The 22,774-nt window shown below is 28.7% G+C and overlaps 2 protein-coding genes across 5 annotated transcripts in view; both read left to right on the forward strand.

Moving 5' to 3' along the window:
* Positions 1-67: 67 nt before the first annotated feature.
* Positions 68-16,765, forward strand: LOC105833364 (cationic amino acid transporter 2). 3 transcript variants are annotated; one of them, XM_028194313.2, is made up of 12 exons: positions 2,958-3,723; positions 4,047-4,290; positions 7,918-8,202; positions 10,087-10,191; positions 11,947-12,325; positions 13,435-13,574; positions 13,664-13,766; positions 14,583-14,731; positions 14,811-14,977; positions 15,316-15,424; positions 15,520-15,611; positions 16,529-16,765. In XM_028194313.2, exons 1-11 carry the CDS (start codon positions 3,694-3,696, stop codon positions 15,609-15,611), a joined length of 1,803 nt encoding a protein of 600 aa, XP_028050114.1. In that variant the 5' UTR covers positions 2,958-3,693; the 3' UTR covers positions 16,529-16,765. The 3 variants fall into 3 exon arrangements, with proteins under 3 accessions (XP_036138632.1, XP_028050114.1, XP_012530513.1); XM_036282739.1 differs by lacking the exons at positions 2,958-3,723; positions 16,529-16,765 and adding an exon at positions 68-1,485 and having other exon boundaries at positions 15,520-15,730; XM_012675059.3 differs by lacking the exon at positions 16,529-16,765 and having other exon boundaries at positions 15,520-15,730.
* A 2,138-nt stretch (positions 16,766-18,903) lies between these two features.
* The window catches only part of LOC105828598, a 51,436-nt gene continuing 47,565 nt past the window's right edge, over positions 18,904-22,774 (forward strand). Inside the window, exons 1-2 of one of the 2 annotated variants that reach the window (XM_036283359.1) lie at positions 18,904-20,024; positions 21,275-21,311. In XM_036283359.1, coding sequence (XP_036139252.1) covers positions 21,279-21,311 — 33 coding nt within the window. In that variant the 5' untranslated portion in view covers positions 18,904-20,024; positions 21,275-21,278. The remainder of the gene's footprint in view (positions 20,025-21,274; positions 21,312-22,774) is intronic. The other variant, XM_036283358.1, reaches the window with a different exon arrangement.

The following is a 22,774-nucleotide window of genomic DNA, read 5'->3' on the forward strand; positions in this document are numbered from 1 at the left end:
TTAAATGAGAAAACTAAAAAAGTGAAAATGGAATACGTATATCTTTAAAATAAAAGACTAAGAATATTTCCAAGTTATAAATCTAAAAATCTTATTGATGAAATTTGAATTTTTATTTGTTTAGACTGCCATATTAAAATCATTTTTAATTTTACAGTTTTAATTTCGTATTCATGTTCAGCACTTTAAAAAGAAAACTTACTAATACAAGGTTTTATCAAACAGCCAAATAATTTTCAAACCTAATATTTTATTCGTTACATTGAAGTCTGTCATTATGAATTTTGTCCATGAATTTATGTTCAGTGATGCAAAAACCTGTATGCAAGTTTCATCAAAATCGGACCAGTTAATTGAAAAATAAATGTGCACTAAATGACGTCAATGCCCACGAAGAGGTTTAAGAGGTAATATAACTAATGTAATACATAACTAAGATAATTTTATACACACAGGATAATTTTACATACACACACTAATTTTGCAGATATATATGCAAGAGTTACAGTTTTATAAATGAATATATTATATTTAAATTGATTTTTATCATATAAATTTTGAAACAATGTTTATAATTTCAAGACGCGAGTTGTCATATGTAAGATTATATTGCATTTTTGCGATATATGACAATGTATTGTTCAAATTGATCTTTTATCTTATAAATTCCGAGACTTTTTATCGCATGATTTTAAGATATTAGACGTATTATATTTGGCAGCAATTTTATGATAACTAAAACATAGATACACTAGATGATTATTTATTAGGGACGTCTCTTATATGTTTGTTAAAAATATTTAAGCGAACATATATTTTTATCATTGTTAATAATTTCAAAAATATTAATTACAAGTTTAAATTTATGTGTATATTATATATATATACACACACACACACACACACACACACACCTATATTATACACACTCACATCTATTATACCATATGCAATCCGTCCATTGAAAGTGTTCTATTTATTATGAAATATGATGTATATATATATATGTGTGTACACATATTTTATATATATATATAAAATATGAATGCATAATTTTTTATATTATTTGCAACATGTAGATATGATCCGTCCATTTTACAATAAAATTACATTTACAATTACTAATTGAATTTTAATTGATAACAATTTGAAATTCTATGGAAATGAAATTTAAATTTCATTTGTTATTCAGCGTACGTAACCATTTTCCTCAAGCTTGCAGAAGCGACATTGAACTCAGGAAGAATATTCGGGGATATCGACGTATCTTCTTTATGATTATATGATCGTACATGTGTAGAGGATAACCGATATCTTGACTAGAGATAAGCAGAATAAAGAGAATAGTTGTATTCGTGAAAACAATTCCAAGATCGTATGCAGTATAACAGTATTACTTAGGTGCGATGGCACAGTAACTGTGCTGAAACGGTCGTGCGTACAACTGATAAAGTTACTTTGAAGTGGTTACACGTCGTATTTACCGTAAGTGTTATCTAGTAAATGCTCTATATAAAAACGTGATTGTGCTAATTCTGAATAGTGTTAATTATTGATAATAATGGATAATTCAGAATAAAATTGATTATCCTTTATACATTTATGATTAAATCGAACAAACATTGTCTCTAAAATATTATCTCTTGGGTGTTCTATATTCATAATTTATTATTAAGTGTATAACTTAAATATATATAAATTCGCGCGTTATATAAAACCAGGCGAGTGCAAAAACATTCATAAATTACTACATATTTACAACACGATTTACATAAATTAAATAATTGCGTAAAAATGGTTTAAAATTTTTGTAGCTTAATTTCGTGCGTACTTAATTTATAAGAATTAACACTATAACAACAAGTAAATTTAAGACCAATAATATGAATAACATATACGTAAAGAAGAATGCCATTTTTCGTTAAAACGATTCTTTGTGCCTAATAATATTTTTTGTGAATTTTTACAATCTCTAATTTATGCAAACATGACAATACTCCTCATATTAGACAATTCACATTTTTTTACTAATTGTTGTTAAAGTGGTCTTTTTATTATAGAGTTATAGAGCATCATAGTGGCACTCCACTAAGGCTATCACTAAATATGAATAATTGCTATATACGTACAACTGATAAAAGTACATGGCAGAGAATTGCCAAATGCATATCACTTAAGTTATTTTTTACTACATTTCCAATTTGATATTAATTTGTTTATAAATTGATTTGGAAATTTTAATTCGATAACTTATAATATTCTTATAATATAATACATTTTTATAACACTATTATAATATATTTTTATATTTTGTAATAATTAATCTTCTTGTAACATAAAAAATAAACGTCTAAAAATTGGAAAAACTGGCATAGTAAACTACATTTTCCTTTTCTTTTAACATGAATCATTTGTACAAAATATTTACATACAGTAATATATACGAGGTTTCCTAGAAGCCTTCAATATTTTTTTGCCAATTATGCAAATATATTAGTCCGTAAGACGCAATATGTAACGCGAGCTTTATTATATATTATTATACATAAAGGTTAAATTTTAAAGGTCAGATTTGTTTTTAATAAATTTTATTTAAAAAAAATAAATATTGAATTTTTACTTCTTTTAGTTAAGAACTTAAAAAATTCTTTAAATATGAAAATAATCTTACGATTTTTCAAATTGCGTAATTTAAAAAATAGTGAACACAATTAATAATATAAGATTATTTTTACATGCTTTTAGCGTCCTAAAACTTTTATTTGTATTTTTCTTTTTTATTTTTCTGATAATATTATATTGAAAAAAAAGTAATTTAACTAAATTTTTCGACTTAATTAAGTTTTTTAAATTCAAGAGTATTTAATTCATTTTAGTCAAATATAAATACTTAAAGTTCAAATATTTTATAATATGTATTTAAATTAAATGAATAAATAAACTAGAGAAATTTAATCAAGTTGAAAAATTTAGTCAAATTAACAATATTTTTTTCTCAGTATATATTTTAAACAAAATCGGAACGTAAAATCATAATGTAAATCGGCACACCTTTTGATAAGAAAGATTATAAAATTATAAAAACCACGTAGGATAAAATATACAGTATTAGGAAATTTATCTATTAAATTAATAACTTAATCTAATCTTCATATAATATATATTGTTGCGCTACAAGTTGAGTCTAACGAAACATAAGGCATTTGTGTAGATTTGCAGAAATCATTTTACATCAAATAAAAAATTTCTAAAAATTTATATATATATACATTAACTTTAAATATTTTGCACAAATAAATTTTTCATAGACGTTAAAGGAGAAAAAGGAAAATGTTACATTATATAATTTAAAACCAACCAAAAATTATATCATACACATAATCTGATCGGAATCAGGGAACATTTAATTTGCTTCTTAGAAACGTTTGAGACAACTAAAAGAAGAGATGGCAACATTCGCATTGAAATGTCGATGGTTAACCGTAATAAATTTAGATAGAAGTTTACTTATAGAACCGCCCTTCTACTAACCGGCGAGACAATTCACCAATTAAATGAGAAGAAGCGCCATGCACGTCGTCACGGGATTTATATAAAGGCATTTTAATTAAGTAGTCTGTTTAGTAGCGCGCGGACTGTTCGAGAGACAATTTGTAGAATTTGTTTTTTACTTGACTCATTTCCTCGTAAAAAATGGATTTTGATTTGACAAAACTCATCGTGGTATGTCGCTATATAATTATTTCGCAAATTATCTCGACCGCGTGTATGTCACTGTTTACAAAAATATCAATGTAATACTACACAAGAAATTATACTTGGGACAATATAAATAAATTATGAGAAGAATAATTCTTATTCACGAAATTAATTTATATTTTATTAAGATTAATCGATAAACTCAACCGTCATGTCAGTGCTGAGAAGTTTCAGTTTTGATCTTTTCTTTGAAATCCTAAATTTGTCAGATAATTAATATAAATTCCCCAAAAATTTCTTGATTAATTAACTTGTCAAAATTATTAATTATACGTATTTTTTTCTAGTTGTATAAAATGAAGTGGAAATTACAAAGCTTGTACAAAGCGTTTGCACGCAGAAAAATAGTGGACACCACTCAGGAAAGTACACTAGCGAGGGTCTTATCGACTCTAGATCTCACAGCTTTAGGAATTGGCTCTACTCTGGGTGTAGGTGTATACGTCCTAGCAGGATCCGTCGCAAAAGACTATGCTGGTCCTGCCGTGGTCATTTCATTTGCCATCGCCGCGATAGCATCGATGTTTGCAGGTACGTATCACATTAACGTGATATCTACGTGTTTATATCACATTAATTATATTATATTGATATATCACATTAATATGTGATAACTCAGGTAAAATTTCCACTATAAATTCATAATTGCATGGAAAGAAATAATACAACAGTTACAAACAATACATTCAGACAGATAGAATACTATGCGTTTCCCTACAGTTATAGACTTTACCAGGAAAGGAAACCACTTGACGAACATTATCATTTTTGTTATTTTACTAAGAAACGATATTTTTCGAATACGTCTCTAAAAAAAGATTTTAATTCCTTCTTGAAATAGTCTAATGAAAAAAATATATCTCAAAAAACTATGTCAAATTGAATAATAAGTAAATAAAAGAGTGCGATCTTCCAGTCTTTCTGTTCGCTACTGGAGCAGATCTCCATCTCGGCGACATCAACACAATGATGCAAGCTATGCAGAATATGATTGAAAAAATGCTGATGTTGCTTCTAAACGCGACAACCGAGATAAATTTGTTTTATTCGAGAATTTCATTACCTGGTTTAAGAATTCTTGGAAGAAAGACTCATCCGACATACTAACGATAACTTTATAAGATAACATTTGGAGTTAATCATTTCATCTGATAAATAATGATTTATAATGATTGATAATGATGATTAATGAGTGCCGCACGTGAACATCATAAACACATTTGTTTATTTAAGGGGTATCTGTGTTTCTTTTAATATTATTTGCTAAAATTCGGAAATATTACTGACTCGTATTACATATTGATTGGAAAGCACTACAATAAGGCCAGTAATACATATATCTATTATGAAAAGAATTTCTAACTATAAAGATATATCGTATTTTTAAATACATTTATATACAAATATAGATGAAGGAAGTCAATTTTGACCATATGTTGTTAGGGTCATTAACCCTGATAATGACTCTGAACAAAGATTAAAAGATTTCAACCATCACTTGTTCTTTGAAAATTTATTAACAAAAAGGTTTGAAAAATTCTAGTCTTTTGTGCTAATGTTAATCGTATCAGATCATTAAATTTAGTACATATAGATTCTTTAGACTGATTACAAATTTAAAGTCGGATTTTGAAAATTTAAAACGATAGATCTAATATAGTAAACAAAACAAACTTTAAATTTTTTTCAAAGTTAAATTATTACTTTTTGAAAGTATTAAAATAGTCTTGATAATGGTCTGTAATAATTTATATATGCGATTTGTGCGGGGCTTAGACCATATACTATTGAACCGTGCATTGTCTTCTGTAAGCTGTTGAGTTAGAGACTGTTAAAATAACACAATAGGTGAATAAACAAATAACATAAAAATAATGTTGTTTTAAAACATAAATTATAATATTAACGAATAAAATATACATGTCAACATGTAAATGTTAATTTTTCTGAAGAAAAATCAATGAAAGTATATTTCTAAACTTTGTTTTCAAAATTGTGTCGAAATGCTACTTCTTTGTGTTAACTTTTATAATATTTATGTTAATTTTCTAACATATTCATTTTATATTAAATTACCACAAAGATTTACGTAAGTCGTTTAATACATGTGATATATGTTCAAATTTTTCAACTGTGTGTAAAAGTAATACATATAAAAAGCTATCACATAATTTTTTGTATTTAATTAGTAAAATAGTACTTTATGGTTTTTAGGATCTTCTTAATGTCTCGTATTTAGAGCTGTCATTTTGAAGGAAAGTTATTAAACATTCAAAACTCCGACTTAAAATTCGAATTAAGTGCATAAAATATAGACAATTAACAGGACGTTCCTTTACGAAAAATAATTCAAATATTGATGTTAAATGTTTACTATTAAATTTAAGTGTTATTTCTTTTTTTGAGTGTAAATTTTAACTTTAAGTACTTACATTAAAAATTGAGTATTTAAGTCAAATATTTGAGCGTGTACACCTAAAGTACTGAATGTATCCTCTCAGAAAGAATTTCTGATACCAAGACAAAAAATATTCTTGACATATTTAATCTTATTGCAACCTATAGTATAAAACAAGATTAAGATTAAATCTGAAATTTCTATCTTCGGATTGGTTTATTCTTAAATCTAGAATATCATAAGATTGTCACAAATTTACGAAATCATTCTGAGAAAATTAATGAAATAACATCAAAAATCATTTTATTCTAGATTTAAGAACTTTCCATTTAAGAATAAAATATTCTTTTTTTGATAATAAATGATTGGCGCTATATCGATTCTATTTTATGATAGATCGAAAAGTAATAGCATAAGATCCAGAAATCTTTTCTGTGGATGTATACACTCAAATTGAGCGTAAACCTTAAACATTAAAAAATTTTCTCTTAACACTTGGGTATAACACTCAATAGATGAGTATATATAAACTCTAAACTATTGAGTGCTATTCTCAAGATTGAGTTATTCTCAAGAGTCTTGAATGTTATCTCTGATAATTAAGTATTCATGCTGAAATGTTGAATATAAACATCTGGAAACATTCGAGCACTTAAAAATAATTGCGTTGAAATTTCGTAAGTAAATGCAGTAGATGTAGAATATACTGCAATTGTAATTTCATTAAATCTGTACTTAGAATTAAAAAATATATTTAAATATTTTTTAACAGTAGTATGTTTATTACAATACTCTATAATAATTATTTATATTAATAGAAAAAAAATTAAAATAAACCAAAACAAAACCTATTATAATAAAATAATATTTAATGATGTAAAAAATATTGATGAATAACAGGTATACTATAAAAGTAATAGTAGTAGAAAGTAATAAAATAATGATAATGGTTGACAATTGACAATTTCTTTAAAAAAATGATCATCGATAGTGTATTATTCACTATGACTATTACTGTTATTTAAATAATACCTTAAATTAACATTTTATTTCAGAGTGCTGTAGTAAACTATGAAGTGCTGTATTTTATTTATTGAACTATAACTTGCATCTATCTTATATTGATAGAATGTTTAGTTTTTTTTTTCTTTTTTTCAAGTCAATAATTAGTTTATGTTTAGAGTAACTTCGCACTGTTTACGTCGCAGAAAAAAAGTAGAAAGAATAAAGGTAACTCTCTCTCTATCTCTCTCTCTCTCTCTCTTGCAATCACTCAAATATATTTCTTTAAGATAATTCTGGTATATCACATATGTAAGATTTTCTAAAAGTTTTCAAATGCTAAAATATCATAAAAAATAAAAATTTTACAGAAAAGTATTTTAGATAAAAATTGTAGGGTTTAAACAATCTATTTACTGATCTTGCTAGTTTGAATGATGTCACTAAAACATCTTAAACATTTTAAGTAAAATCCCCTTTCACTGCGTATTCTTGTAACTTATCCCAAGAGCTTTCCAAAACATTGTAATTGAGCAATTTTTTATTAAGTAATTCTTAGTTAATTAAAAATTATTTAAAAATTTATGGAACTTAGGGAATATTTTAAACATATTAAAAAGACCAAATTGTTTTTTCTATAACTTATGACAAAAACTCGTACATTTGATCGGTAAATATATTGTGTGTATGTTTTAGAGAGTATAGAGATTATTTCTTACGTTTTACGGTACAAAATTATTTCTAAATTTTCTTCTTAGGTCTCTGTTATGCCGAATTCGGCGCACGAGTGCCCCGCGCCGGATCAGCATATATTTACAGTTACGTGACAATGGGCGAGTTTGTAGCATTTCTTATGGGTTGGACCTTGATCTTGGAGTACGTAATCGGCTCGGCCAGCGTGGTGCGCGCTCTCAGCTTATACGTCGATGTGCTCTTTAACGACAGTATGAAAAAGTTCTTCCAATCGGTGATGCCTATCAATGTCGATACTTTATCGTCATATCCAGACTTTTTCGCTCTTGGCGTCACTCTGGTATTCTCAGGTGATAAGAGATTGTTTTTCAACCAACTTCATCAATTTTATGTTTTCTTGTTAGTAAAATAGTCCTGAGTTTAAAACTCATATTTTATTTTATAACACAAATGCTCACAAATTTTTAATTATTAATTTATTAATGTAGTACATAAGTGCTTGATAATAAAGTTAAATTAGAGGAAAATCACCTATGCGCTTAGGAGATATTGTAAAGTGACATTCCTTCTTGAAAAACTAAACATTGCACTTTATTTTCATGCTAGGAAAGCCCGAGTTTAGCTGTCTACGAATTACACTTTTTTCAAATTGATTAAAAGACGAATAAAAATATTTAATATTATTACATTAATTTTTTCGACTGGTATATGTTTAAATATGTCAATAAAGATCGCATTTCTTTTTGCATCGGTTCTTGGCAATAAATATAATATATTCATCACCAAGATCCAATGCAGACCGTATAGGCGATCTACTTCATTGATATGTTTAAAAGTATTCAACTGAAATTTTAAAATCTTTCAAGCTTTTTATTAAAAATACATATAATTACAATTATATTAATCTTTTAACATTTAAAAAAAGTAAATTTATAAAAGTAAATTTGGTGATAATTTTTAAATCACAGGATTAAATAGTTGCTCATAGATCACTTTTTACAATAATAAGTGAAAGTACGAACATTTATTCTAAATTTTAGCATCGTTTTGCGAAAAAAATTTACTCGATTTTTATTGATTCGATGTCTTTTCGATCATCATTTTTCACAAAATTAACATCTGAAATATCAGTAATGTGGATTAGAAACCGACCGAAGTTTGGCTTCGGCTTCGGCTCCGGCTTAAAATTTTACTTCCGCGATCGGTCTCTAACGCTCGGTCTTATTAGTATCCATTACATCTATAGATGTATCATCAGTCAAGCTGAAGACTTCACATTTTGGCCAGAGCCGAATATTAGAAGACGGATTTTTTGAATGAAGATGGCCGAAGCCGGAGCCGAACCCGAAGTTTCGATCAGTTTCTACTGCTGACATAATGTAGATACAGATGTTCATCTTTGCTTATCTTATAAAAAACTTATTGCAAAATGCAAAATAATATTACAAAAATTGCTATATCCTGTATGATAGAAAATACTTTCTAAAAATGGATTAATGAGCATAATTTTAAGCGTCATATTCGGATTCTACGGGAAAAAATACACTAGAAAACTTGGGAATTTTGCGTTTACCCCGCGGTCGACAAATTTTTTATACTCCCTCTTTGAAAATTTTGAAACTTTGAGTGGCCACAGCCATTTGACATTAAGAAACATCGAAAGAACTCATACGGGTGCAAACAGCACTCCTGTAAAAACTGCAAAATTCCGAAAAAGAAATTTCGCATTTTTAATTTTCAAAAATTATATAGGAGCACCGTTTGCCCTCGCAGAAATGGTTTCGATATCTCTTTGGACGCGAAGCGTTAAGGTGAAAATTGACAAAGTCGCGGCCACTTGAAGACTTTGAATGATCGCAAACTCGTGGATGTTAATATTCAATTCAATTTTATGTTTTATATTCTGTTACTTGATTACAATTGTTTGGAAAATTAAAAAATCAAACACTGGAATTAAAAAAAATTAAGGTTTCTTTGATAAAAAATTTTGAATAATCAAATAGAAAGAAAGGCCAACGACAGAAAGTGCCCCAGTAATCACGGATGTCTAAAGCAATCTGTAGGGATTTTGAAAATGCTATATGTTGTTACGTCAAATGCTGCTGTAATGTTTCTAATTTGTATTTTTTTTTCTAAAGTTTTATTTTTTGTTTAAGAAATATAATTCAAAAACAAAATAGTACGTCGATATTAATTTAACATATATCTTTATTTAACATATAACCTTTTTTCAGCCGCTCTTGCTTTTGGAGCCAAGGAATCCTCGATGGTGAATAATGTATTCACTCTCGTGAACCTAACTGTTGTACTTTTCGTAATAATAGCCGGTTCTTTGAAAGGTAAATACTTTTTCAAATTGATCTATCTTCTATACATGGTAATTTAAAACAATCTTTTGTTCTTAAAATATTTCATCTCTGACTTAAAGGAATTATCCCAATAAAACAGTACATGAAATCTACATAGAATTCATATAGAAACGTGGATTCTACATGAAAACAACGTGGATTTCACGTACTGTTTTATTGAGGTAGGCAGTCAAATTTGGTAAAAACTGTTTTAATTACAAGGAATTAATTACAAGAAAAAAAACACAGCATAACTAGTACTTTTAAATAATTACAGTTTACTATAAACTGTAAAAAAGTTTTTAACGTAATATATATATATATATTTTGCGCTGTTTTGCAGTGACCCTAACCATAAAAAATTTAATTATAAAATATTCTAAAAAATTTGCCCTTTATAGATTCCCATTTTGCGTTGAATCTATTAACCTTTACTTTGATTTGTTTTAAACTTGATCTAGGGATATTTAAATTTACCAATTCCAAATCTAAAATATAGTATTTTTTATATTTTTGTCAAATAAAGAAAATAATAAAATTCAACATCGAAAAACTCTGAAAAATACTTTAGAGTGTATTAAGACAGTTAAAAAAATTTCTCTATTGATTTTCATAATAGATTGGAATGTCATGTGGCTCTATGTGAGAGCAACAGACTCCTAATGATGCAACAGACTCTTGATAGATCACGTGTTTCAGTTCACATTCTGTATACAGAGATTTGTAATATCTTCTAAAATTCTTACTATATAGAGGAAGTACAATAAGCCTTTTAGATTGTAGTGCATAAGTTTTTAACACCACACATTTATAATTATTATTTATAATAGAACGGTGCAAAATTCATTTCTATATTTAAAAAGGTATTAATTTTTACTATTTGTTCATATACGGTATTTTTATAATTAACAATTAATAACTCTCCCTTTTTTTTACATTTTCTGGTGTTCTAGGGACTTTGTCGTATCGGGTTTTGTAAAAACAAAAAACCCGATATTTGTTGTTAAAAAAATTGTTTAATAGAAAAATTAAAAAAAGAGTGAATGAAAAAAAATGAGTCATTAAGCAATCCGTCAGCCATCAGAATCTAGAACTGATATAAAAAGTTAATCTATCAAGAATTATATAGTGGTGATTATGACGTAGAGAGTTGCATCTTACTATACCAATGCTCGACGTGAAATTCACTTAGAAAAATAGATTCTTAGACCGATAAATGTTTAAACATATCGATAAAATTGAGAAGGCCTAAACGGTTGCAGCTAGATCTTGGTGCTAATTATAATTTTTTAAAAATATATTAATGTAATAATCTCAGCTCATATAAACTGCGCGCCAAAAATTCAAGCTGAGATTATTAAATTAATATATTTAACAAATTATAATCAGCACCAAAATCTAGCTACAACCGTTTAGGCTTTCTCAATTTTATCGATTCACTTAGAACACATTTTTTTAATGAAGAACAGATCTTTTTTAATGAAAAAATCTAGAAAGTGTGTTAGACTTAGAGACTAGGATCTCTGTATTAAGCCTAAGAAAAAATGGAGAGTCTTAGCGGAAGTCACAGAGAAACTTATCTTCAGATCTAGTTGATGTAGATCTAGAACCTGATATAACTTCACGCTTTCATTACTAGTATATTATTACTACAAAATTTAGGAATTGAAATATACATGTACGTAAAATTTGTAAGAATTTATAGCTGCTATCAACTAATAAAATAAAATTTGCAATAATTTATAGCGGACATTAATAATTGGAGCACGACACCCAACTGCACCGAAATAAACTGCGAGCGTGGAAAAGGTGGGTTTGTACCGTACGGTATACCGGGTGTCATAACAGGAGCGGCTACATGTTTCTATGGATTTATCGGTTTCGATTGTGTGGCCACTACGGGAGAAGAAGCTAGGAACCCTCAGCGGTCCATCCCCATAGCAATCGTCGCATCGTTAACGATCGTCTTTTTCGCGTATTTCGGTGTTTCCGTAGTGCTCACTACCGTTCTACCATATTACGAACAAGATCCCTCAGCACCGTTCCCGCATATGTTCACCGTAATAGGATGGGAGTGGGCAAAGTGGTTCGTGACGATCGGAGCAATTAGTGGATTGTGTGCTAGGTAATATAGTTTATAATTGCTATAACTTCCCCAAAAAAGACGGATTTTTTAAAAAGATATAAATGATTCTCACATACTGATCTTAGGAGAACCCTAAGAATTAAATAAGTTTTTAACATATTAAAAATGCATAAATCGAATCTGTTTGCTACCAAAATATTCTTTAGAATATCCATTATAAGAAGACAAGTTTTTATTGAAATAATAAGTTTAAATAAATAAGATGAGTAATTTACTAAAAAATGAGTTATCTTGACTATGCTTTCATGTAGGACATATGAGATTTTACCTTTTTTGTATATACTTTTTATTCTTTCCTTCCTTCTTTGTATATAATTAGTAACTCTGATTTTCACTAATTAGTAACTGATTTTCACCTGTAATTTCGACAACTGCAAAAAAACAGTATTTCAATACTGATTAATACACTAGAAATTATTATGTACTAATTGCAATGCAATTCATTATGTGGCAACAACTCTGTAAAAAGATCTCATTATGTCTCTCGTATTCCCGTTGTGTCCTTACATGGATTCTAAAAAATTGTATTCTAGTATTTTATTGTAGGCAGTATATAAATAAACTTGGCCTTTTATTAGTTTGCAAATATAATAATTTTAATAAAATTCCACTTGTTCAATTCACAATATATTTCTGTATTTCGATGCTTCTGAGCATTTAACTAGTAATTGTGTTTCAAGACTAACGAAATTGTTAACGCGCAGTTTATATGGGCTAAGAATATTAACAGAAAAATTATCAGCATCAAGATCCGATGCAAACCGAATAGGCAATCTTAAATTTATCTTCATGATATGTTTAAAACATTTATTGGTCGGAAAATTAACTTAACATTATTGTATATACACGTCGCCTGAAAAAGGATGTTCTTTAAGATATACTGCGTTATTGCGAAGAATAATACTACATGCCTCGATAGTCGAATTGGGAAGACATCCCGACGAAATGATGGGAGATCCAGGTTCGAATACTGGCTGAGGTATTATTTTTCGCAATAAATTACTTTATTAAACTAAATTAGTTTATTAAATAATTTTTTGTTAAAACAAGGATAAATATATTTCTTTTTACTAACAAAAAATTTTTAGTCTGTTAGGCTCAATGTTTCCGCTACCGCGAATAATCTATGCCATGGCTTCAGACGGGTTGGTCTTCAAATGGATGGGCAACATAAGCTCCCGATTTCAAACTCCAATCATGGGCACGCTTTCCGCTGGGCTGCTTACAGGTTCATGATTAATGCAACAACTGTTAATTATTTTATTATAATTATTTAATAACATATTTTGATAGAAATTATTGATGTATATTTTGCAGGCATTCTAGCGACGATATTTGAACTCGAACCATTAGTTAATATGATGAGTATCTGCACGCTGCTTACATACTCAATTGTTGCATCTTGTGTACTTATCCTACGGTAAATAACTTAAATTTATACTTTAATTATTTTTAATTAGACAAGCTTTATTCAGCTGAATCTTTGCTGATATCTCTTTTGTAATTTTACAGGTATCTTTTCATCAAACTGTGTGCTTAACAAATTTTTATTTTGATTATTAATTTAATATTGTGATATTATTACTATTTTTATTAAACTTATAACTGTATTTCAAGATCGAAAATTCATTCAGTTCATTCACGGTTTGATGAATTCAAAAAAATATAAAATCACACAAGAATATCAGCACAAAATTCTGTTATAAACGGACAGAATTTGTCTTTAATTAATGGTATTTAATTTTTACATGTCGATCTTTATTCTTTTATTATTATTAATTGCTTTTGTTTGAGGATGATTATAATTTAATTGACTACTTCATTAATTAAAAATGTAATGATAAAATAGATGAATATTAAAATAAATTAAACAACTTAAAAAGATATTCTGGGAACAAAAAGATTCGCCACATAAGAGTGATATTCGTTAGTATTAGTGTAATCTTCCTGTATATATTTAAATATCTTATACATATTAAATATCCACAAATTTTTGATAAATGTCTATTAATTTTTATTACATATTTAAAAACACATTTTTTCAAATTGACACAATTACCCAAACTATTAACTTCCGCTTTTGTGCGCGCGCGCATGTGTGTGTGTGTGTGTGTGTGTGTACACAAAAATTTAATAATGTACAAAACAAAAAGGGTGATCTTAAAACAGAATCCAAAGAATTAATAATATTGATGAAATTTTTCTTTGTCCAAATTAAATTTGATATTTTTCGTAGCTACGAGGAAAGTGATGCGTATGAGAAAAAAGGCGATCATAATCCACGGACTTTTACATTTATAGTAAAACAATTGGTAGGCGCCAACAAATTAAATCATTCTACGAAACTTACAGCTCAAATTGTTACCGCCCTCGTATGCTGCTATGGTAAAACTCATCATTACTTTTACGGATTTTAAATTTCTATTTTAAAGTGTCTCATATTTATTATTATAATTTTTTTCAGTTATTCTTTGTATTTGTACGGCTACATTATTATCAATGTATATCACAGACGTCACAGCAGGAAAAGCAAGTTTTATAGTGCTACTTGTAATTTTAGTCATTGCACTCATAAGCACTCTCAGTTTTATTTATTTTCAACCTGTCTCTGACACAAAGCTTACATTCTCGGTAAGATATATAATCTATATCTTATTCTTATAATTTCTGTTAGTACTATTATTATTTTATGCTAGTAATTCTTAATTCGCGACATTAATACATATGAGAATGTTAATTTTTATTTTTATTGTTATTGAATATACATATAAAAATATTATATATCTATCTTATTTCAAATCAAATTAATAATTTCAATTAATCTTATTAGTTTCCAATTTTCTTCATAAAAAATATAAAGAAATAAAAAATAAATAAAAAAGCTGATAATAACATTACTAATTAATAATTAAACAGCACATTAGGAAATAATAATTTCCATTTAAGTAATTTATAAATGTTTATGTTAGGTGCCACTAGTGCCGTTCTTGCCAGGTTTTAGTATTCTTATTAATATTTATCTTATGATGACGTTGGATCAAGATACATGGATACGATTCTCCATATGGATGGCAATTGGTAAGTGCATTATGAGATGACATAAACGAATATGTTTGTAAGTTAGTCTATTTATAAATATGTGATATATGTATACCTGATATATGTTATTACAGGCTTGGGGATATATTTCTTGTATGGCATGTGGCATAGTCATATCCGACAAAAAAAATCAATTGATAACAAAGAAAAGGACGTACCCCGATAGGTCAACATTTATTTTTATTACATGACAAAATCTTGAGAAAAATTATAATTTACAATTATGTAGATATATTTATAAAAATAGATATAGATGTATTTTATAAATATACTTTTCATAAAATATTGATTACTGTTAGCGTAATTTTCGAAATAGTATTTCGATAAAATTATAACAATGTGGCGAATTATCGTGATAAATTTGCAAAATGAAATTTTGAAATCGTTCAATAATTGAAAAAATACTTTAGCTGTATTATGTACAAAATAATCCATATTTACAAAAATGCATAATTAATCCTAAATTATGTAGCAATATTGTAACATAAAATATTACATTTTCTGCATGGTAACATTTTAAACAAAGAATCAAATAATTTTTAAAATAATTGTAAAATATTGATACTCTTCAAACTTAGATTTATCTAATTTTTGATAAATATTATTTAGAAATCTCATTCCGATTTAATACAAAACGTTATGTTTCATCTCAATACAATTATTGCGAAATTTTCATTATATCATTGCAATAAATATTTTCAATCTGCTTATCAGCCTTATCAGGATAACTTTTTGCTATACGATAATTTTCACATATTAAATTTATGAAATTATTGCAATAATATCTCTATATATTTTAATTTATTAATTTAAATCATTAGTTAGATAAAATTCTAAAATAACATAGTATATGTATGATACTTAGAAAACATTTACTATCCGATACAATTTTTGACAACAAAGAAAGTGTCGTATACTTGTTCTCTTTTTAAATTAAGTTTGCGAATATCATACTGATATGCAAGATATGACAAAAATTTTAAATATTTTACTTACTGTTATAACACAATGTATATACTGCTAATTATGTTTCTAACAACGATTTATTCATATCAATACATATTTGATATAATATATTTTCAGATTTAATTCAAAGAAATGAATTAAATAAATATATTTAATTTATTTTAAAACCTGGTTTTCAAACAGAGATTAAAAATCTCCAAATATTATATTAACATACAATAGTAGATACATCTTTATGAAATTATTAACAAACGAATCAACAACAATAGCGAGGAAAAATGAACTCTGTAACAAATTTTATAAATTTTGTATTTCAAAAAATTTTTAAACATCAATATACGTTACTGCATAAAATTATTATTGGTAATATAATATATAAACACTATATTATATATACATTTAAGTACACATATGTATACATTTAAGTACACAAAAAATATATAATTGAAGTAAAATAAAAAATTTTTATATTGTTTACGTTTTATTTCTTATAAAATTATTTTAACTTACAAAGTCCACTTTTTCGACAATATCTTCACTTCGACAAAGACAACTTAGCTACCGAGTCAGAAAGTAATGCGTAACAAAATAGTCCTCATTGCTACATCATTAAATTGAGATTTTTTAATAATGGAAAAGGAAAAAATATTAATAGGTGGAAAAGTAATAAAAAATGTAATCAAGAAGTTTAAAAATAAAAAGTTGCCTGATCCAAAAAAAGTAAATGCTAAGTTACTTTTAAAAATTGCAAAAATTGTATAAAGTTTTAGATTACATATTCACAAAATGTGTCAATGATAAAAATAACTGTTTTAAGATATCATCAATCAATCACAGAATTGTATTAGTATCTTAAAATATTACTTGAGATTTTGAAGCAGTGCGACTTCAAAAAGTGCAATGCAGGTGAGACAATCAACGGGATAGTGATCTTTGTTTCATTATCAGACACATGTGATATTAACACGTACTGTCACATATACCAGCTTTTTATTATCACATTAAAATTTTTCTTTTCACAAGATAAAAGAATTTACTGTTCGAAAATAATAACCACGTGTGATTCATATAAAACTCACATAAGAAATACATGATACATATATTATTCAGAACAATTTAATGTAACTTTAATAAATTTTCACTCAGTGAAAATCACTTTGTTTGTCATCCAAACTCTTCATCACATCAAAACACATTGCCAGATTCCGTAAATAAGGTAAATATAGATAACAAATCGTGTTGTAAATTTTAATTTAGATTTTTTAAACAGAATTATATATCTAGATGTTTCATGCTATACTCGTAAATTTTACAATTATATGCATTCATATTTTAAATCTGTTTTATGCAAATGTGCATAATTATGTTCTATAAATGTGCAATACCACATATACATGATATAAATTCAATTAATTGATTTGATAAAAATTCACTCACCGATTGCTGTTGCGCTGCTACTGCTGCTGATGCTGCTGCTGCTGCTACTGCTACTGCTACTGCTACATTCCTTTTCCGGTTTTGATTCTGAAAATGTGATAAATATTATTCCTAAACTCAAACACAAAAGCAGGTAAAGAAATGTATCACTTGAAAAAATAGTATATATTATTTAATACCGAGTCGCTCCATGGATGCCGCTTTCTGCTGACATCATCCTGTTATTTCGAATCGAACCGCACATTAATAACGATCGTCCGATACTTTATTCGGCACTCCCGATGTTACGGATAATGTATCACACACGACGAGTAAAACGTAAACCGCACACGAGAATTGCACTTGGCGCGACCGTTACATTTGAAAAATACGTGAAAAAGACGGCTCGTCTGATTGGCGGCGAAAATCAACATGGCACGAAAGTGGCGTGACGTCACGTAACTTCGTGAAAACGCAGGCTGAGGAAATCGTTTGAATGAAAATTACGCGCCGAGATACGACAAACGGAGACAAATTCGTTTCGGGAATTTTCTATTTCGTATGCTCGCACGACAACTAATAGCACTTCACTTAATCGGCACTCGCGATATTCTACCGAACGTATCTATATTCTCTTCAAGCAAACACTTCGCTCGAACACGCACGCGAACACTTTACTCAAAACCGAAGGCAAACGCAGGATGCCGCGCTTTACACACGAATACGACCTTTGCTACGCGTACGATCTCACATATGGCTCGCGTGTCGTCTCCTAGCGCGACTCTCAACACCGTACCTGCGCACAAATCGAATTCTGAATACGCGAACACGCACGGAGTTAACAGACGTCCGACCGGCGCTGGAGCGCGGAGCAACATGGCGTACGTGACTGCTGGCAGGCAGACTCGGCGGTACTCGGCGCTAGTCGGCGCCACTCGGCATTGCTAGACGGTTGACTCGCCACGCCTGCGCCGCTGCCGCCATGTTGCTCCGTTGCTCCGCGCTCCAGTCCAGTCATGTACGCTACTCCAGCGCCGGTCGGACGCTCTGTCGACTCCGTGCGTATTTCGCGTTCAGAATTGAATTGTGCGGTATTATGCAGGTACAGTGTTGTGGTGAGAGTACCGTCGTGCTGCTAGCAAACGATACGCGAGCCGTGAGATCTTGTGTAGCAGAGGTATTCATGTGTAAAGCGCGGCCTCGTGCGTTTGCGTTCGATCTCGAGTAAGTGTTCGCGTGTGTGTTCGAACCAAAAGTGTTTGCTCGAAGAGGATACGTTCTGTAAAATATCGCGAGTGATTGTGAAGTGATACTAATCTTCGTGCGAGCGAACACGAAATTTTCGAAACGAATTTATCTCCGTTTGTTGTGTCTCGGCGCGTAATTTTTATTCAAACGGTTTTCTCACCGCTTTCCTCGGCCTGTGTTTTCACGAAATTACGTGTAGTCACGCCACTTTCGTGCCATGTGATTTCGTTCCGGGCAAAGTTTTCGTGTGCGCGTATTCGCTCGATGAATAAATCATGCACATTACCTACGGAATTCATAGATATTTGACTACGTAGTTCAATGTGCACATTTTGTGCACATAGAGGCGCTGATGGTACAGCATACGAGTGCCTCCATAGACAATGTTGTTTGCGGAAGCGGATCGTTCTCATTCATGAAGCATAATATCGTATGTTGTTATGTCGCGTCGTTTCAAGTCAAGTTTTCGCCCGCGGGTTACGATTCGCTCGATCATTTCAAAGGGAAATACGTTAACTCGTAATTTCGCAAGATCGCACTATTCACGCGTTATTCGTCGTGTTGGAGATTAAGTGCGCGTCATGCCGGATTATTGTCATAAATGCCGCGCAATATATTTTTACGTTTCTATTGCACAGATAATAATCTTTCTAAACATGTTTTCGTGAGCGTCATAGAGAGGCATCGTCGAACGAGTAGTAGTTTCGTAGAATCTTGTGTCGTTCACGTTGTTTTTTTCCGTCTCGATACCATAAAGTCAAGTGTGATCGTCATCGAGAGTGTCGTACAAAGTATCACGCATTTTTCCTTTCCGATTATTAATGTGCATTGTACAAGCAGTCGACACAAAGAATTTCACGCGAGTGCCATGAAGGAATAACAATAGCGAAATCTATGAGATCCGCGAGGAGTGGACCCGAGGTATCAGGCATCGGCGGAGCAATCATGGGTAAATAATTTTTATTACTGTTAATCGAGATCTACAAATGTAATCGCAGTCGTTTTGTTAGGTTACAGTCTTAAAATCGCATAGTTGTACGTTAAATCGTCTCGTGATGCTTCTTTAAATGTATATACTTTAGTCAAATATTATATTTATTTATAATTAGTAAATCAAATTTGTTTTTTAACACGCTAAAGCTCGTGAAATTACTGAAACCGAAAATTGTGAATATGAAATAAAATGCAGATGTTAGAACTTTTGCTTATTTTGCTTTTTGTACTTTTTTTTGCACTATGTACAAAATTTCCTTTTCTCTGCGCTTCTATGATTAGTTCGTCATGGCAATATATTGTGGTTGTTGAAATTGAAATTAAATTGACTTAAAAGCAACTATACGACTTCTCTTTGATAAAAACAGACTGCTTTTGTAATTGCTTTTACAACTTTAAAACATAAATGAACGAGTCTGTGACTGCATTGTAGATCCACATCAGTTACAAACTGATAATTATTTATCAATTTAACAATTGTGTTGCACATTTCATATTTGTGATGCAAATCTAATAGTCTGTGATATTTAATCTGTTTAATCTGTTAAGTTTAATATATTTAATGAAATACACTGATCTTTTATTTACATGGTACTTTTTATACACAATTTCAGTTCTATACAATCTTTCTTATGAGATCAGAAAATATCTTTCTATGATATTTATTGAAATTATTCTATGTATATTAGTGAACCAATTTATTAATACATTAATTGATTGCTTCAAAGTACATTGCAGTATAGTGATAGTTACAATAAAATTTTAATTTATTTTTTGTAATTTTCATTATTATATTTTTGTGAAAATATATGAAGTAAATGTTTTTATAACATATATAAGATTTTATACATTTTTTAAATATTGGCAGACTCTGTTCGCACAATTTTCAACCACGTAAAAAAACTGTGGGAACAGATATTTCATATAAATTAAAAAATTGAGGTGTAACATTAATATATTCGTATGTGACAATATTGAAGCTTGTAGTTATTCATATTGTTTACGAAAGAAAATTAAGCTTGTCTATATTTATTGAATTTTATAACAACTTATATTTTCAAAAAGATTTTACAATACAATTCAATTTTTCTCTATCATGTTTAACAGACAAATAAAAAAATTTAATGTACTTGTGTAATATATTATTTTTTTAAATATTAGTTATTTTAGGCACTATTTAAACTTCTACATATTTGTATGTTATAGATTAATGTTTCAACTCCGCTGTTGCGCAGCAGTGTTGGTAAGTCTCTTTTATGTTAAAATAAAATAACAGATCTAGAAAAATTTTATCTAAGAAAAGTTTGAGAACGCCCATAATCACAATTAAACCTTAACCTATTTTGATGCATCTCTGTCTTGTAAAATGTTGACATTGAACTTTGAACTATATAATCAATGTCTAAATAATTCTCGTAGATAATTAAAAAATCTCAAGTTATTGTTATTTATATGTTTATATAAATACAAAAACATATATTTGTAATAGATATATAAATATAACAGTATGTAAAATATAAATTAATAAATTTAAACTTTTTATTTTTAAATCTTTCCTACACATTTAAAAAGGTGACAACACTTGTTCTGTCTTTCATTCCGAAAGATTTTTTAATTAGAAATTATTCTAAAAGACCTTTAAAACAAAATTTTATCAACTACCGATTATTACACGTCATGCGTATACAAAGTTTGAAGAGAGGTGCGATACAGGTGAGACAATAAGAGAAAGAAGGTCATTGACCACTATCAACCGAGATGTAGTACTGATGCACAGCCTGTATCGAGGTCAGCATCATACTGGCCTATTCATTACTTTGAAATATTTTACAAAATAAAAGAATTTATTAATAGAAAATATTAGTATCATGATTATACGAAACGCAATTCAAAAATACGAAATATTGATAAATTTGATATAATATTTTTACCATGAGAGACAGAAATCAAGAGACTTAACTTCCAATTCTAATCGAAATATTGTATTCCTTATTGATTAGGTTTATCTCTAGAAATAAAATCTAGACAATCATTTAGTTTTGAAGCAAAATAACGCCGACAACTAATAGAAGTAATAGTTGAAAATTTTTTATTTTATATATTCGTGTTCTCGCAAATACTTTGGAGTAAACATCAAAAAGTGTTTCTAGACTTGATTGTTAATAAATTTTTTTTTTCTAACATTGTTGATCTTAGAGATTGTTCTTTCACTTGAACATTTTGGCACAAAATGCCGAAGTAATAGTTAGAAATTTTTTATTTTACATATTTGTGTTCTTGCGAATTCTTTGGAGTAACGACATGCTTTCGGGCCCCAATTGTTAATAAATTAATTTTTTTAGCGTTATTTGTCTTAGAGACTTTGATCTTACTTATACAAATATTTATGCATAGTTGTATAAATAAGAAAAATTAATTTTACTTAAACTTTAATACACACTTAATTTTCTAGAGCCCAGGTTTTTCATAGAAGTTATAGAATTTTTATATAAGGCACCAAATTAGCAAAAGAGCACTAAGTTTTTTATATAAGTGCGGATTTTTTAGGCGCTGGTGCGGGGGCTAACTTTATAAGGGTAATTTTTATGACAGCTTAAATTATATATTATTATTTTTGATTAACCCTAATCCTACATCAATTAATTCGGTATTCTACAAGGAGTGCAATACCCCAGTCTCTTTAAGTAGTTATTACTTGTATATTAT

Source organism: Monomorium pharaonis, chromosome 2, assembly GCF_013373865.1.
Source record: "Monomorium pharaonis isolate MP-MQ-018 chromosome 2, ASM1337386v2, whole genome shotgun sequence".
In the NCBI taxonomy this organism is placed as follows: domain Eukaryota; kingdom Metazoa; phylum Arthropoda; class Insecta; order Hymenoptera; family Formicidae; genus Monomorium; species Monomorium pharaonis.